Source organism: Triturus cristatus, chromosome 2_1 (genome assembly GCF_964204655.1).
Source record: "Triturus cristatus chromosome 2_1, aTriCri1.1, whole genome shotgun sequence".
In the NCBI taxonomy this organism is placed as follows: domain Eukaryota; kingdom Metazoa; phylum Chordata; class Amphibia; order Caudata; family Salamandridae; genus Triturus; species Triturus cristatus.
The window spans coordinates 1,072,993,266-1,073,012,282 of NC_140581.1; the positions used below are offsets into that span (position 1 = coordinate 1,072,993,266).

Here is a 19,017-nt window from a genome sequence, read left to right on the forward strand (position 1 = left end):
TGCAGCCCCACCTCCTCACGCAAACTGCCTCAGCAAGAGGACAAAATAACATGATCACATTACATTATCATTTTATTTCTTCCTTCCTTCCTTTTGCGGCTTCATTGCATTGGGGTGACGCTCCTCATCCTTAGAGGAGGAGCCGCCACTGCCTTCTGTAGGAGTTTGAGAAAAAAAAAAAACAAGACCTGCATGTTCCCGTGTCAATGGGCATGCAGCAGCCTCCAGATTTTCTACTGAACTTGACTTGGTTCCCTAAATCCTTTTGGTATACGGGTATTCAGATGTTCAGTTCACCGTAAGCCTTGCAGGAGGGTAATCCAGGGAACGCCCTTCGAGGATTTAAAACCTTTCAGAAATCTCTTAAACTGTCAATTATGGTCTGGACATCGAGTCCAAAATGGGTATGCTCCCGAGGATGCTCTACTTATTTATTAATCTCCGGGTCTGGAACCCCAATTCCTTGGTTCCAACAGCTAGAGAGCCTGCTTGGGGAATGGATATGGAATGGTGGCCGCCATAGAGTTACCTTGGAGTTCATCCTACACCCACCTGATGAGCGGCACAACTTCAGTGGGTCACTCCGTGGCTAAACGGGGCTCACCAGGAGGAACTGTGCCTAGTCGGGAGGGCACAATAACAGGGAACACGGCTGGCAAAGCTGGGTGGCAATTCTCCATCCGGGTGCATTATTAGCGATGGTCTTGAAATGTTGGAGGCACTATGAGTTGAAGACTGCAAGAACACCCCTTTACGCCCCTGAATTACCGTTGGAGGAACTCACATGGGGACCCGCTTTCTTTTTTTACAGCCTTGCAGTCGTCTGATTGGACAGATATGGAGTTGGTGACAGTTGCCGACTTATAAATTGGGCACCCGGCTCCCTCTGGAAGACTTGCTGACCCAGTACACCCTGCCCCTGGGCTGGTATTTGACCCATTAGGCATTGTTACGAACCTTCAAGGACTTGTGGGACGGGAGAAGCCAGTAACACGTGTACTGCAGTTGTTGGAGTCAATGGGTTCAGCATGGAATTCAATGACCTGGTTCTACAGGGCACTAAGCAAGATGGTTTGGAAACCTTTGTTAGCACTCAGGCGCAGGTGGGGAGCGGTACTGGGACACGACCTTACGTACCCAGAGGGGCATAGGGTTCTGCTATTCCTAAAAGTCTCTAGGAACACGAGGTTGAAATACATGCAATATAATTATGTACACCTGTCCTACACGACACCTCACAGAATCCATATCTATGGAAGAGAGCTGCATGGCTGCCCTAGATGTTGACTTCTGCCACATGACCTGGAACTTCCCCCATCTACAGCTGTTCTGCAACACAGCGAGATGTACCCTAAATACTACACTGGGTCACACGCTTGCTTGCACGTTGGAGGTCTGTCTCTTGGGGCAGTTTCCTAGACCTTGACAATGAAAAGTAAGCTCTAGGTTCCCGATTTGGCGCTGGCTGTGAGATGGTAGCGATGGCCTAAAAGTCTGCATTGGGGCCAGTCGCGTGGACTTGGATGAAGGATGTCACCATGTGGGCCAGAGCAGAGGAAAGGGCTCTGCTCAGAGAGGACGTGCAGAGATGTCGGATAGCGGGACTGTGGATGTATGGAGGACTGGTAGAATCCACTGGAAGAGACATAGGAGGGACCTGACTGGCAGGTTGGACCGACTGGTGGAAACTGGGAGTACACCTCAGGAGACTGATGAGGAGGGGAGTGTACACTAGGAGAGGCCAACTCACTCCTTTCCAGTGATTTCTAGCATTAACAAACGTGTGCATCCTCAGATGGTTTGGTTTCTTCTTTTAGGTCGAGCCTGTAACAGCACGCATGCGCTGTTCTGGCGAAGACTTCATGTAGGGGCTTCGGAAACTAACCTACGACTCGCACACGCTCGTGCGTGTGCTTTTTGTTTTGGCCCACGCTATTGCCCTTTGCATGCGTCTTTTTAACAAAGACAGCACACAACTGGCCAAAGGCGGGCGTATTGCTCCGCCCATGGCCTGTTGGTGTTGGTTACCCGCAAGCCTGACATCTGTTTGCAATTATCGTGCACAGAGGCGTGCACGATAATAGGAAACAGATGTCTCGGTGTGGGGCTCGCGTGCGCACCACTCGTTTAAAAAGTTATCGCCTACTTCCTTGTTAAGACTTAGGACGTGTACTGGTCTATAATTTCTCCCGAGCTAATTACCTTTTCCTGGGAGTGGAATACCTTACCCGTCAGTGAGAAGATTGGCAAGTTTGAAAGTGTGGCTCTTCCAGTTTCCAAGCACGATCATTTACCTCCCGTGCCCCAATATTTATCCGCTGCCTACTGTCCATCTGTTTCGGGATCTTACCAATGCATTCTTCAGAAGTGAAAAAGAGCTAAAATCGGGCAACAAAGTCATGCAGTAGCGATGACCTGGGATGTTTTTTTTAAAGGAAGTATTTAAACCACATTAAGATCTCAGTTTCACCCTTCACCACTGTGGTCAACTAGTTACTCAGGACAGCATTGGCCACGGTTTTGAACAATGTTCTCTGACCTAACACCGTACCACATCCAGCCACTTTGCACTTCAGTTAGTCCCAGGAATCCAACAAGCCTTTGCAATGCAATAGGTCTCACAGTTACGCGAGTTTAAGCTATTGGCATTGTAAATAACAATGCCTTTTATTTAGGTTTTAAAAAGGAAAACAAAAATAAAAGGCATTGTTATTTTCAATGTCAATAGCTCAAACTCACGTAAATGCAAGACCTATTGCATTGCAAATGCTTGTAATTTCTTCATACGTTGACTTCCACGTTTCCCCTTTCTCTCAGTCCTTAATAGACAAAGAAAATGACATGATATTGACAGCTACACTCATTGGGACACTTCATAGTTTATTTTACTAGTCATGTCCTGGGCGGGGCCACAGTGGAGGGAGTTGGGGAGGCAAGACCTGAGCAATGCATCTTTATTGGGACCCTGTATTACACTCCACTCCCATCAAGGGACTACTAAGCTGTTCATTTTTCTTTTTGCCCCACATGGGGAGGCACTCCAGCTTGATAGGTTTACTTGACCAGCTTATAATGTAAAATTGTATAGGCATGCCATGCTTTATCGGAGTAGATTTTGCTGATAGTACTAAAGCTGAACTGACTGGAATGTACAAACTCTGGTAGGTGATTGGAGGGGAGGGGGGAGGGAAGATGGGTAATCACAAACTGAGGAGATTAAATATTTGTCTGATGCATTGTGGGCTAAGTAAGGAGTCAGCAGCTTCTGTCTATAAATACATATAACCTGCAAAGGTCTGCACCCAAAAGGTAGATGTCAGGATTGAGCAAAACATGTGAATCTACAACACATCCTACCAATATAGGGTTTTCATCTATGTAAAGAAAAGCGGTGGGGCTGGACCGCGAAGAAGAGCAGGTCAGGGTCGTGGGTGGGGAAAGAAGGGAAACAGGCACTAGAGAGGGATCAACCTGTGGGAGACAGGAGTGAGAAGACCAAGGAGAAACAAGGGTGAGAGCAACAGGAAGCTTGGGAGGCCTAAAGCGCACAAGGAAGACAGCTGAAAAACACATGCAAACTAAAAGGGTTTTTAACAAAAAAAAACCAAAAAAAAACAAAAAAAGTAGTTCCTTGAATATAGGCAGTGGAATGGCAGAAGTAAAGAAAACCTGTGCTCTAGGTGAACGCTGCACAAACAAGTAGTAAGAGACAAGGCACTGAATAATATGCAATCAAATGAGTGACTATAAGGCCAACCAATAGTATGTAATGGGCCGGCCTTAAGCCCATTGCAAGTTCCAGGTAAGCTGACAAGAGGTCTTTAGCAACCTCCATAGGACTCTGCTCTACCTGAAAATTAATCCCTTCGCGCTCCCGTCAGCCAGCGGCCGTCGCGAGCACTACCTGGGTAGTGCTGCGCACGTCCGTTGGCCGACACGCCCCGCCCACTTTTTCAAACCACCGCACCGTGGTTAAGCGGTTAACATCTTATTTACAGGCAGTGGCAATATGCAAGCAGTCTAATGCCAGTTTGGCCTTCATGCGGTTTTAGTGTCAGATCTTTCAAAGTCAAGTAAAACATTTTGATTGCTACAATTCTAAGTTCGACCCAGGGAATAGGCGCTTTGCTATAGGCTGGTGAAATCTGAAGAAAAAAAAAAAGCCACAGCTCCCTAAGGTCTAACAGATTCAGGACAAGAAAGGGCGTTCACAAGCTTTACTAAGGACTAATTATTTCAGTGATGGCCATCTCATTTGCCCGCTTTTACCCATAATGCACGAACCTTTTTACAACGTGTTTTTTCTCATTTTACAATACAAATACAGGGTGGTTGGATACAGTCTTCTCCAATATTTTAAAACAGTCGACTTCTAGGGTCAGTAGACCTCCAAGACACATCCACATTACACGATTATATAGTACGACGTTTATGAGTAGTAACTGACATTTACCACATTACACAAGATTCAATTTGCCATTTCACTATTGGTATCAGAGGTATCATTCTGCCCATTCTCATTTACTGTTGAGTTTAGAAGTTCCGTACATAATTCTCTCCAGAGCACTAGGTCTTTGGCTAATTTTTCTTCCTTTCTTCTGGATTTCATATGCAATTTTTCCGCAAGAGACCATTCTCCTACGTTCAACATGATGTGTTCTTAAATTGATCATGGTCTATGGCTTTTACTTTTGACAGATAAACAAGGAGATCGCATTGATTTCAATTGGAGTGGTTTGAAAAAAAGTGTTATTAGAACAGCCTGGACAACAATGGCTGTTGACGTGCAAAGATATCTACAAAATGTTTTGCGAATGTGTGTGGAGTGGACCATGTTTCTGCCTTGCAAACAGCAGTAATGGGAATGTTCCCCTAAAAAATGCATAGAAGATCCTATTTTCCTAGTGGAGAGGGCTTTAGGTGGAACAAGTAAAGGCTTTTTAGTATAGCAAGTTTGGATGCATTTGACTATCCATCTTGAAAATCGAGATTTAGAAATCACCTTTCCTATGTGAGGAGGGGTGAAGGCAAAGAATTGTTTAGTCTTTCTAAATGTTTGGATCCCGTCAATATAATACATTAAAACCCTTAATATCTAAAGTATGTAAAGCTCTCTCTGCAACAGTCTGATTGCGTAAGGAAAACAGGTAAATGTATTAATATGAAAATTGGAATTTAGAGTTTGTTTTAAGTACTACCATGTCCCTATGAAGTTGAAAGAAAGGTTCCTCAATGGTTAGTGCTTGAATTTCACTGATTCAAAGTGAAGTAATAGCAATTAAGGGTCCTCGGCCCAATCCAGGATTGCCCCCCCCAGACCCATCATTGCCCATGGTGTGAACTTCAGAGACCGTGACAGCATTGCGCCTCGCCAGTGAACGTGGGGACACCATCTGGCAGGGTTCTAAACTAGCTCTTTATCCAGACTTCACAATAATGGTGCAGGAGGCCCGCCGGATGTACAATGGGGTGAAGGCAGCCCTCAGGAACTTGGGTTTCAAATATGGTAGGTTACACCCCGCCAGGTTGAAGGTAGATGTGGGTGGCCGAGCCCGCATATTTGACACTCCTACGGAGGCCCAAGAATTCGGTCATAAGTATAAACAAAACAGTGGTCGGGCAGGGCGACAAGCTTGCGTTCACGCGCGAACCGCAAGCCTTCAGCAGCGCTTTGAAAACTCACCTACTAAAGTGTCTCCGAGCAGCGCATGCGCGCTGACTCAGCGAGGCCTAAAATTGCGCATTACGCCGGCGATGCTTCCGTAAAGCAGCTCGCCTCCGCCGGGTCTTCGGGGACGCAGATTCCCAGCAAGTAATAAAAGCGGCTTGTTTTCTTTTCTCATTATTCTTTCCAGTGTTCGAGTCTTCTCTACCATTTCCTCCCTTCTTTTTTCTGAAGTCCATCTGTGGCTCCTCTTAATCTCGTCCATCTTCCCTTTCTTTCCCTTGCCTTCGATCCCTTCATGCCCCATCTCCTCTTCCCACCACTTTGCCCCATCTCCTCTTCCCACCACTTTGCCTCGCCTCCCTTCTCTCCTCCTTTCACGCCTCCTTTTACACCACTGCCGTTCAGCTTGCTTGCTTCCCTTCCCATGCACGTTTTCCTTTTCCCATGACTCATTGCAGCGTTTCATTCGTACTTTTCTGCATCAATTCCTCCGTTCACTCTTTGCTATATTTCTTTTACACTTTCCTGACCTCCCTTCTAACACCCTGTGGCCCTGTGTATTTTGTCGCTGGCATTTGTTAGTGAAATGTAGCACACATTTGACCCTATACATTTCATCTTGTGTGTGTATGGCGTCTTCCCAGCTCTTATTCGGTCATACTAATTTTTCCTATGCAGCCTCTTCCTCTCTAAGTTTCTATATTATACAGAGGCACATCTCTTTACTAGGCACATGCACTTTTGTCACTTAGGGAGCATGTAGTACTGAGCAGGGTGTTTGCAATGTTATTAAATGGATCTTTCTATGCAAAGATTTCCCTCAAAATGAATTTCTCAACTCTGGTTTGGATGTTGATATTTTTAATGCCAGGAGAAGGCACCATGCGCACACCTCATTGGCGACAGAACACAAATGTAACCCGCGGCTCAACGGCTTGTCTAAAATCCACTCTGATTTTCCTGGCTATCCGTTTTATTACACAGATTATCTAGCTTTTCCGAATCGACTTTTAAGGATGCCATGGAGAAGCACCCAGAACCTTATTAGGACCAACATAAAATAGACACATTTTGCTGCATTTTCCAAAACTATATTCATGTGGGCAGAGTAAGGAATCAATTGTTGAGTGGGTCACCGATAGGGCACCACTATTTGCATGCCTTGTTGGCACTCCTGCTGTGTGGGTCTGCTGGCGATGCCCTGTAAAGGAGCAAGCACACACTCAAGAGGTGGACGAGCCAACAAATGAACAGAGAGCAGAGCCTACCAAGGATATGCCTCAGGCCCCAGTGTTCGCGCACGAGCGGGGCCCTGAAAAGTGTTGCTATGTAAAAAATGCCAAGCAAAACTAAGATAAAGTCCTTTCAAATTTTAGAAAATTCGTGTATTTCTTTAACTTGCGCGAGTATTTCACCTTAGTAAATCAGTTTATAACCAGAGGGTAGCAACGGCACAATACACCTCAGTGCACGGAAAACTCGCCAGATTGCCTGTTAGGCAGGTAGGACGCCGATTGGGCAGAAAGGGCTTTACACCCGCCTCCCCACTCCCTCCACCACCCTTGCCAGCTTACATGGGCTGGAGCTGCAGCCAGGTGGCTCAGTTTGATAATAAGACGGATACCACGTTTCAAGGATTTTGCAATCCTTAGAAAATATAACTAAACGCATTTTGGAATTAGGACAAACGTTTAACTTATAGCTTGTTTTATTTCCTGGTGTTGTGAGGTCTTCCAGAACCGGCGGTGCTATTTAAACGTACACAAAAGAAAAGCCAGGTTGCATTCTGACATTGATAAAGTAAATGTTTGCTACTGTGTTATTTTATTTAATGCTTCGAACTGTAATTCTGCTGTTTGGAAGCACTGGGAATAGCAGAGGTTACTACCACGCAGTCGAATCACATTCAATTTACAAACCTCAGAAGGATAAATGGCTGAGTCTACCTTGCTGGATTCAGATCTAACAGTCACATCATTTCTGCATCAAGTATTTAACCACATGTTGTATGCATCGCACTTAATGCACATGATGGCCACGTGTATGTATGCATTAGCATATATTTGTGGCTATACGTCACAGTAATGCATATTTGTTGGGGGTTTATGTGTAAAACTGCAGAGTTGTGTTTGAATCTCAGTAGGGGTACTGCAGCCTTTACTCCTCATAAGGTGGACAACATGCTTCACTGACTTAACTACAAGGCACTCAGTAATTACAGTATAATGGCTGCAAAACCAGCTGAAGCAGCACATGTAAAACATTAGATATTAAATATTTGCTCATGAAAAAATAAAGATGTCAAAGATAAAGGCAAAATGGATACAGATTGCCATGCTTGAAAAAATAACTTCTAGCACTCCAGAATTGTTTTAACTGTTCCTGAACGATAAATATGTTTGGGTGTTATGCTGTGTCGTACTGGTGATCTCGGATTAGTTAAGGGTTTCGTATAATGAGTGTTACTGAAAAGCACCTTTGCTGATTTCAGCTGCCTTACAGTGCCACTGTCTGTGAGCAGCCAAATGTGTCAAATTTGAAGTGGAACATTGCATTTGGGCCTTTTACTGGGTGCGAGGAAAGGTGGGCAGCATAGCAGCCAAACATAAATGTTGGCTTGTGATGCTGATAATCCTCACAACATTCCTGTTTTCACCTTTTCCCCCCCTTAAATCTTATTGGAAATTTGGCAGTAAATCAATGACAGTGAGTAGTGCCTTCGTTATGAGTTGCAGTATTCCCCCACAATGGTAACGGAGTAGAATTCTGCCATATGCCACTCTGAGTATCCCACTGAACAGAAACTACAAACCGTCAATGAAGAAACCAAAAGGTACCCCACTTTTACCCTTGTCATGGGGTGGAAAGCCACTGTACTAAACTGGTTCTGCATGCAAAATGCATGTTTCATGGGTAACTGAAAATGCATAGAAAACGAAATGCCTCGTCCTCTCCTCTAAACCTAATACTGGATTATCAACAGTATGGCTTGAAAAACTAGGGACACAGGGTACTACCTCCAAGAGCCCAGCCTCTAGAAGTCACACTGGATTCTAGACTTGGCATCAAAGCTACTGCTAAACAGGCCGGCTCTAGGATTCGGTATCTGGGTGGGCCATGAAGAAGCATGAGTGGGCCATGATGATGAATGGCTTTGCGTAGCATCTCCCGAATGACTGACACCTGGGTCTGGGCATGCTGGACGGCATTGTAGGGGGATGAGCTGCATACTCCGCCTACTGTGGAGGTCATGCTTGCCAATTTTAACTCCATTTCTAGGGGTTGGTTTGTATCTACGTTCTTTTGCTCTCTGTATCACTCTCCATCTCACTCTGTGCTCTTCGCTGCACCCTCCTTTCTCTATGCCTCATCCTTTCTCTCTACCTTACCCTCCTCTGCCTCCACTTCACCATGCTCTTCGCATCCTCACAGGTTAAGAGGGACAGTCTCCCTTAACCTCACCCTCCTCTTTCTCTGCCTCACCCTTCCTTCACCATCTCATCCCCACTGTCTCCCTACAGTGGCCTCCACTATCTGACCACTTCACCCTAATCTCTTCCTCCCCTCAGCTTCCTACTGCATTAATATCAGTTTAACACTTAAATGCAGCAGTCAGCAACAGAGGAAACCTTCCTCTCCGTGACAAAAAACTGCCACTGCGTGACAACACATGTGGTAGGGTTTTAGTAACTTTTGATCGTTGATCCGTTTGGGCTAGAAAAGTTTTATTTTTAAACTATCCAAATTATGCAGAAGACGATGGACTATGTGGCTAGTGAGGCCAATCCATAATTATGTGGAAACCACGCCATCCGCATACTCACAAAATCCCAGCGACTCTGCCCATATATAATATTTGGTAAACATCGTTTACAACGATGTTAATACATTGCATGCCATTACAACGCGGTTATTACAACGACCGCATTGTTACATCGCATACCATTACAATGCAGGTCGTTACGACGACTTGCTGTAGAGGGCAGAAGGTGTTGGCCTAACGGCTAGGGTGGTCGACCTCGAATCTGGGGAACTGGGTTCGAGTCTCGGCAATAACGCTGAACATCCTGTGATTCTGGGCAAATCACTTAATCTCCATGTGCCTAAAAAATAAAATGAAATTGTCCTCATGTAAGGCAACTGGTGCTATGTAAAGCGCTCCGATACCCGATTCAGGTCAAGTTAGCGCTATATAAAAACTGTCAAAAAACAAAATCCAACACCTTCCCTATTGTTGCACAGACTGGAGTTGGAATAGTAAATTATACTATTCCAAATTCCAGCACCCCCTACAGCAAGTTGTTGTAATGACTTGCATTGTAATGGTATGCACTGTAACAACGCGGTCGTTATGACCGCGTTGCTTTGTACACGCTTGTGTTGTAACATGGGCTCTTCATATTTGGAGTACTGTGTAATGGGATCTTGTGGGCTCTTGACACAATAAAGAGTCACAGGTATCCCTGCTTTTCACGTATGTGTGTTAACAGCCACCATCCCCACAGACTTCACACCTGTCCCAAGGCACTTCAAGTAGCCGACCATATTGGGGTTTGCCATGGAAGGTAAACAATTAGGGTCAGAGAGCATAGATGCAAGCCCACGTGAATCATTAGCAACACAGTAATGTTTTTCTACTTGTAAATGGGTATTAGGAGGGCCAGAAGGCTACCTGCTCGAACTGGGCCTGCTGTTAAATGTACATTCCTTTGGCTGTGCACTCAGTCATTTCCTTTTCAGATCTGACCTAAGCCACTTTGTTCAAGCACCAGTCATATCTCAAATTAAATATTGCACCACACTCTTCATGGACCTCCCTGAATATAGCCTCACTCCTTTTGTTATTATTTCGATTATTGCTGGAAAGAAGAAATTTTATCACGTTTCTCCCATTCCGAGATCTCTACTTTGGCTACACCTGGGGACACGCAGCACCTTCAAAGCTGCCTGTATTATGCACAAAGTTTGCACTCAGAATCCACTTCTTATTCAGCCTGCAATCTGACTCTTCCCATTGGAACAAGCTATTTGACATGGCAAGTAATCCTTCACCTCAACTTCAGGAGAATAAAAAAAATTACCAACCATGAATAAAGCTTTTCTTGTAAAACATCTTACACCTGGAACCCTTTGGATCTACACATTGCCTCCTCCTTCCCACTGTTTGTACAAAAATAAGTGCCCAAGCCGTCGACTGGAGGCCACTGCAGCTTGCACCACCCATTGTCCCTGCCAGCACTGCCAATGCCAGTACCAACAAAACTACTCACCATCACACTCATACAGGTGTGACAATTCAGACTAGTCCAGGCCCCCACAGCTATGAGAATGGGTTGGGTGGCAGGTAATAGATATTTTAATGCACATTGAATTAATAGACAACTGTTGTTGTGCTCATCTCTAAATTAAACATCGCCGACATGTGGCAGACTATCATAGGTGACGGTGTTGACAATTAAGTGCCAGTGCCGAGCACCGAAAACCCCCGCCTCAAATTAAGCACTGCTAATGGTTACTGGTAAGAGTCATAGCCCTCTAATCCTGGCACCTTTAGGCCCTCACCATTCATGGATACCCCCTCTGACTACCACATCTTTGCATAGTGTCTGCTTTTGTTTTGACATATTTGTTTCACCATCGCTGCTGCATTTCTCGCCTATGCTCTTAACATGATACTGTTTAGTATACCTCTTGTTTGTTTTGCTCTCTGTGAAGCTCGTGGAGGCCCTCCCCTGGGTTAGGCTGGGCCATATAAGAAGCTAATAAAATAAAAACAAGCATTGGCATAGCCAATAGGTCTCACCTTTGGGACCTTATAAGAGTTTAGTTATCCAGCACAATATCCTTGGTGCAACAATATCAACTGTTGCATGGCTAAACACTTCTACTCTACCCCCTCCCCACTCTAGGCAGAAATGCCAGTACTCGTTACTAGGAGAGATGGATGCACATACAAATCCTTGTAGTGTAGAACTAAACATAGCTTGGACTTCTAGCTTGTACTAGAAAACCGCACATCTTGCGCTCACAAAATAAATTTGTGCAAGACCTTCAAATTAAGATGTTTGCGCTCTACCTCTACAAGTCAGAGCCTATGGTTACACGAAACTTAGTGAGCATCCTGCTTCTAAAGAGTACATTTTCAAAAACAGTGCAAAATAGACCAGGTTTAAAAATACTTTTAGTTTTAAGGCAGTGACAAGGGGCCACCAAGCACAAAATACATCACCTAGCTTTACAAGGCAAAGCCCAAGGAACATTACCTTTGGAAATAGTTAGTGCTGGAGACCATTGTGATCTTAGAATATCCAGGCAAATGCTTCCATTACTGTTAATGTTCGGATGGTAAATTCGCGTTGTAAATGCAACCTGACAAAAAAAAAAAAAGATTAACAAGAAGGTTATTTTTGCTATCGAACTCTAATGTACACCCATACCTTTTGCCCACACCAATGGGACATGCATTCAACCACATAGCTCACTTTCTCCAAGGAGAACATACTGTATAATCAATATTGCATATTGGGGCAGGGTAAACAGTTGACTTAAATTAGATGAGCCTTTGAGACTGGATTACAATCAGGGAGGCTCTTGAGAAACACTCAAACGCCTTGTAATGTCAGCACATAATTTGCAGATAATAGGTTTTAACAACGACACTCACTTCACAGAATGTCCGTCTGCATAACGTAGCCTTTTTTGGAGTGGGGTGTGGTTTGGACAATAAGGGAAGGTCCACCTGCTTTAGTCGGCACCAAGGACCTTCCCAACAGAGCACCACGAATAAGAGGAACTGTAGCAGATAAAGATCTTTAAAGTACATACAAGGGGGCAAGTTCACTATTAATGCAATACCAAATGCAGAGTTAAAGCAGTTTTAAAATCTGTTTGAGACTGAATCCGGCAACGTTTGTCATTCCGCTAAATACAGAGGTACTCCCAGCATTAACTAAAACTGCTAAGGGCTACATAATGGAAGGAGTCTTGTGAGGAAAGTATTATTCCCGTTTTTCTGACCTTTTCATGCAATACTAAATGCTTCTTGCACGAGACGGCCCAAGTATCCTTAGGGATTGCAGGTACAGGAGGTGAAAAGTACTGTCACTTTAAAACGTTAGGCCCTGACAAGGCCCCAAAAAGTGGGTCTCACTCGAGAGGGGGTGAACACCATTATTTCAGGATCTCTTGGGCTGGTTGCAATGTCAACCAACATTGCTTTAAAACACCCAAGCCCACTCCCCAATGGACAACTGGCTGAAGGGCCACCATTTACCAGCTTGTATCATTTCTGCCCGCAATCCCAAAGTGATTTTTCCCACTATTTACATTTTTTTGTTATAGAACTCACTGAGGAATGACTGAGGCTCTGCCGAGCTGCAGCTTGGCCAAACTCTTGTGCATCAATACTTAAGAGGCGTGGGGGTCCTCAACAGCCTGAAGCATGGCAGTGCTTTTCTTATATAGTAATTAGTCTTCATTTCAACCCAACAGATCCTTTGAAAACCATTCACTCAGCCTATTTAACACCTAGTGTTGGCCTACTAACAATTATGTAGACTTGCCTTGGGTGGTTTGAAGGGGTAGTCTGTTGGAAAGTGAATCGTCAAGAAGAATACGCCACCTTGATATGGGCTATCGTTCTGCACAGACAAAAAAGTTAAAGCAGTAAGTGATCAGAGAAATCAGTTTATAAGGGATATCTACTGCTTGAAAATGCCCCACACCCATCCAATTGAGCAATTGGATTTCATGACTGGAAGCTAACAATGCAGTTGTATTTTGACAGTTTCCTAAATTATTAGACTTTTCATTCACACTTTCAATAGGAATTTCTAGCAACTTCGCTAAGACATTACCATACTATGTAACATGCATGTGCTGCATTAGCTCTGAATGTAAAACAGGAACTGGGTATTAAGTGCTTGGTTAAACAAAGTTTGGAAAGAGCAAGTTACATACAAGGTCTGATTTGATCTGAACAATAGATTTAATAGAAAGTCTAGCAGTAAAGTTTAATTGATAAAGGGAGGAAGATATCTGCTGTAACCATCAATTTGCAAATGTACATACACAAGCTGGCTGTACATCCTTATGGCAACTAGTGGTTGGAGTCAGAATGACACCTTTGTTTCCCTTACTTTTAAAGCAGTCAGGTGTTGACCACAAAGGATCCATCCCCCGCCCCTTCCCCCTTATAACTGGCTAATAGAGCTCCAATTCTGGTTTTATTTGGTCCAGACTGGACCATCTATAATGAGCAAATGTGTGTACCACTTCAAACCTTGCAGGTAAGTGAGTGTTGCCTGTAAATCTACAACTTTAAACTGGGAGTGACCTGTTACAAGCAAATAAAGCTTTTTCTCATTCACATCTTTTTTGACTGAAAAGCTGTATCATGCTTCAGAATCAGAATGAAGGCGGCAAGTGGACAGTGGCATCAAACAGATAGAAAGGTTTATGGTTCATTACTGTACCAATCAATGCAGTCGACAACTCTATTGGAAATGGAAACCACAGCACCTGCTACACGACTTCACATACACTTCTGTATTAGCAACAGTGTGGTCTTTATCAGTTTTTCTAAGCATGGCTTAATATCCAGGAACCAATCTTCTTTTAAAAAGAGCCCACAAACATGCCTCAATTCTAAATGATCCTTAAAGTGCACATACTTAACCTGCTGCCCATCTAGTTTAGGAACAAAACTTGAAAAAAATTGACAGTGAAAAATTGCTCTAGGCTTTAAGCTCTGACACATGTTGCTCTATTATATGCATGGGAAGCTTCTCCTTACTTGCTAAGGATGGTGAAAATAGAGGAGCCACTCTGGCCTCCAATTTAGAAATCAACAAGTACTGCATAATTCTACAGGTAATCTCTCGCCTCCTGCCATTTCGTCCAGGTGAACTAAAGCTCAGCTAACTTCTGCCTACTCAATTGGCACCTTTTTACGGCTGCAGGTCATCTGGCGGAATAGGAGTCAGCAAAGCTTCATTTAATTTAGTGCTTACTTCAGTTCAGCCTAAAGGTCTCTGGAATAGGTGTTGAATACTTGGTTGGTATCATCCGATAATGCCCATTGTTCCCTACAGCAAACAACTGACCTAGGGCCTCAGTGTACATTAACCAGCTATGCCCAGTCTTGTCACCCTCGTTACCAAAGGTGTCCTATGCTTCGAAAAGCTAAGATTTATTGTATACAAGGCACTTAAAAGTCTAGGAAAGAAACTATGGGCACCCCTTTGGTTAGGAATGCATATTGCCAACTGGGATGATCACTAATATCTGCTCACATATGGATACCCAGATGCAAAGCCAATGATATTTGTTACCTAGTCATTATGAGTGGCATCCCTCAGGGTCCACTGGAGTATGCGGGAGGGTGGCTCAAAGACAAGACTTCAAGTTAACAGCTCAAGCAGTCAGAAACTCAGATTGGCCTGACTTTTACATCTTCGAATGTAAAAAAGTTGAATAAATCCATATATTTGGATACTCACCACCATCAACTACAGTACACCACATTCACCTTCAAGTTAGGAGATGACCATCTACCATGAGGTCTTAAAAAGTATTTCTACCCAACTTCTTTCTTTCTTCAATGGAATTGCAAGTCAAATCAGAAACAGCATATTTAGAATGTTGAGTTGAACTGCTAAGTTAGCACAAACGTCTTTATAATATATTATGGGTTGCGCTCCATAGTGATATCACCTACTGTAAATAGCTCAAACTACATGAAGAGAAAAAAGATTTTTTTTTTTTTTTTAAAACCATTTTATCGGGTTTTTCATTTCGCATATAGTGCAGAACAACATTGACAGATACAACTAATGAACAGGGAGTTCTTTTACATCTCTAGAAAATGTTCACTGCTGGGTCAGTTCACGTTTTGGGAAGGAATCTATTGTGCTGTCTGAGTGGAGATGTATTGGGTCTGTTTGCACCGTCTTTGATGCTAAGGCTCCAAAGTTGGGCCGGTTTTTCGAGGGTGCGAGGAAAGGGTGCTATTGCCCAACTAGGAATACTTCTCGCACAGAATTATAGAAAACAAAAACTCCTCGAAAGAACTTTTCAAAATTGTCAAAGAACTATGCAGTCCCGTGGGGGTCTCATCCAACCTCCCTCCTTCTCAAGAAAATTGTAATAAAATCAATGATTACTTTTGCAACAAAATAGATACAATCTACTCCTCATTTTTAAACACCAAGTCGATACACATAGAACCTCAGGGACCACCCTCCCTGCAGGCCAACTGCCTCAATTTTGGCCCCTTCTCAGAAGAAGAAGTGAGTAAAGTCATGTTAGAGGTAAAATCAGGCTCCCCCTCAGACCCATGTCCTCATTTCATTTTCTCACAACTTGACCCCGATAATATGTCCGGCAGTTACAAAAGCTTTGAACTCCTCCTTAAATCTTGCCGAATTCCCCAAAATCTGGAAGAATGCCATAGTGACCCCTCTATTAAAAAAAGTGGGAACTGATGTAAACAATCCTGCAAACTACCGACCCATTTCCCAACTCCCCTACCTATCCAAAGTACTTGAAAAACTGGTCAACAGACAGTTGTCCCACTTCTTAGAAACCAATGATTTATTGGATATATCCCAAACAGGGTTCCGAACAAACAATAGTACGGAGACAACCCTCCTAGCTGTAACAGACAACATCAGAACCATGGTAGATCAGGGGAAAACAGTGGCCCTGATACTTTTGGAGCTCTCGGCGGCTTTCGACACGGTACCCCACAATCATCTACTAGAAATCCTAGCAGCAAAGGGAATTCGGGAAAAAGCTTTAGGATGGCTACAGTCCTTCATCCAAAATAGGACGCAATCAGTACAGATGGGTGATTTTCAATCCCCTCCCCGGAACATCAAGTATGGGGTCCCACAAGGGGCCTCGTTAAGCCCGACCATGTTCAACATATTTGTGTCCTCACTGGCCAAAATAGGGCGAAAATGGGGTGTCGAGATCTGCTCTTATGCAGACGACACCCAACTGATGATCTCACTGGATGAGGAGAATGACCCCAAAGGCAGATTACTCAACTGCCTTACTGATTTAGCAACCTGGATGCATAGTCATTGTCTGAAACTCAACGCAGACAAATCTGAAATAATGCTATTTGGCAGACATTCCCAGCTATGGGACAACAGCTGGTGGCCTACAACATTAGGCACCCCCCCAGACCCGACTCCAACTGCAAAGAATCTAGGGGTGTCTTTGGACACAGCTTTAAGCATGAAAACCCACGTATCCACAACATGTGGTAAAGGCTTTGCACTTTTAAAAATGCTGAGGAGAGTCTTTCCCTGGATACCATTGGACTGCAGAAAGATTCTGGCCCAATCCCTACTAATGAGTAGGTTAGACTACGGAAACTCTCTGTTTGTAGGAATGAATGACTATCTTTTCACTAAATTACAAACTGTACAAAATGCCGCAGCTAAGGCAATATGTAATAAAAGAAAATTTGACTCAGCCAAGAGCTGCATGAGGGATTTGCATTGGCTGCCGATTCGACAAAGAGCTCTATTTAAGCTACTCTGCACAACATATAAAATACTACATAATACAGGCCCGTGCATCCTAAAAAATAAAGTCACACTCTATTTCCCATCCAGAAATCTACGTTCTCAATCTACTGCTAGAGCCAGAACCACACGCGTCAAAACCGCAAAGATGGGAGGGCGAGCCTTCTCCCACCTGGCGGCTAACAGTTGGAACAATCTACCAGTGCACCTCAGACTAATAACTAATTACCTATCCTTTAGGAAACAGCTAAAAACGTTCCTCTTCCCCAAACCCGACTAAAAACGTAATCATTTGGCACTTTCCCCGCATTACCTACGCACTTTTGTCTGCAACTATAGCGCCGTGATATCCCATTGGGATGATTGTTTGCGCTTTATAAGCACCCCATAACATTAACATAACATTAAACTGGGGTTGGGTGGATGAGGGAGGGGTACGGGGTGGGCAGTTGCGTGTGTTCTTTCAGGTGGACAGACTGCACTGGATGCAGAATTAGGACTACAGTACTGACGAGAGGGGGGTTTCTATGCAGGGGGGGGTCTGTTAGTGCTTCCGGGCATGAAAGGTTATAGGAGGGAGGGGGGCTTAGTGGGAGACATTTGTTGTGGTTTATTATCGGGGGGGGGGGGGGGGGGGGGAGAAGGGGGAATTTAGGTCTGGTGGCCTGGTCGGTGTAGGCGAGTTGCTGGGTGATTGGGCCGGTGTCCTTTGTTGTTTAAAGAGGCGTGGGGGAGTGTTGTCCGCTCCATGGATATGTGACGTTGTCGTATGCTGCATGCCTCTACAACCCTGATCACATCATCTTCTGCCACACCCATTTAATTACAGCTGCTCTCCATGCTTCTAAGGGGGGGGGGGGGGGGGGCCTATAGGTGCGCGCCAGTGCATTGCAATGCATCGCTTTGCTAGATGGAGGGCTAGGGCCTCAAACTTTTTTCCACGTCGGGTTATGCCTAGTGCACATGCCTCCCATGTGTTGTAGCCCGTTAGTCCAGTGGTCTCTTGTATTGTGTCATGTATTTGTGCCCAGTAGGGTTGTAGGGTTGTAGGATGTGGCAGTTCCAGACCATGTGTTGGAACGTGGCATCGAGGAAATGATACCGCGGGCATTTAAATTGTGTCATAGGATAGAAGCATTGGAACTTTACTTGTGTTAAATACGCCCTGTGTAATATGTTGAATTGGATGTTTTTAAAATGCGGGTTGCGGGACACTTTCTTGGGGTATTCTAGTGCGGTCTGCAATTCCCAGTCGTTCAGTGTGCGTCCAAATTCCTCCTCCCACTTCTGCTGGAGCAGAGTTAGTGATGTACCTCTAAGCTCTTGGATGGCCTTATAGATCCTTGTGACATCCAGTACCCATGGTCAGGAGCATGTTGAGTGTGTTGTAGGCTAGCTACCCTTTGGATATGTCCCAGGTCTGCCTGAAGGCCGAGACGATTTGCCTATGTAGAAGAAACTGTCCCTCTGGGAGCCTGCTTCCCTCCACCAGACCCTCAAACGAGACCTACTGTCCATCTGCGAATAAAGACTCTCTCTGTGAGAGAGTGTTTGGTCCACACTCGGAGCTCACGAGCGGGGCAGTGGTTATGGCCTGGAGGCAGGCCTGCTAGCGGGAGTAGTGGGGTATATATAGTGGTATGCCACGGGAGATGTGGTGGATTCGCTGCATACCGGACCTACCCATCGTCAGCTGGATGGGGAGAGTCAGGTGCCCAGCGAGAGTAGGCGGTTTATCGCTGGAATCGTCAGGGGTCCCGAGCTCGCCCTGGTTTCCTCTAGATGTCGTCATGCTGTCCAGCGTGACAGCCA

At 44.6% G+C, this 19,017-nt stretch overlaps 1 protein-coding gene across 1 annotated transcript in view; it reads right to left on the bottom strand.

Annotated features, from left to right (window-relative positions):
• Positions 1-19,017, bottom strand: part of UBE2D3 (ubiquitin conjugating enzyme E2 D3) — a 103,406-nt gene that overhangs the window by 31,710 nt on the left and 52,679 nt on the right. The window contains exons 4-5 of the mRNA XM_085636142.1: positions 13,231-13,308; positions 11,932-12,037 (exon numbers count right to left, since the gene is read on the bottom strand). Of these exons, the coding sequence (XP_085492268.1) occupies positions 11,932-12,037; positions 13,231-13,308 (184 nt within the window). The remainder of the gene's footprint in view (positions 1-11,931; positions 12,038-13,230; positions 13,309-19,017) is intronic.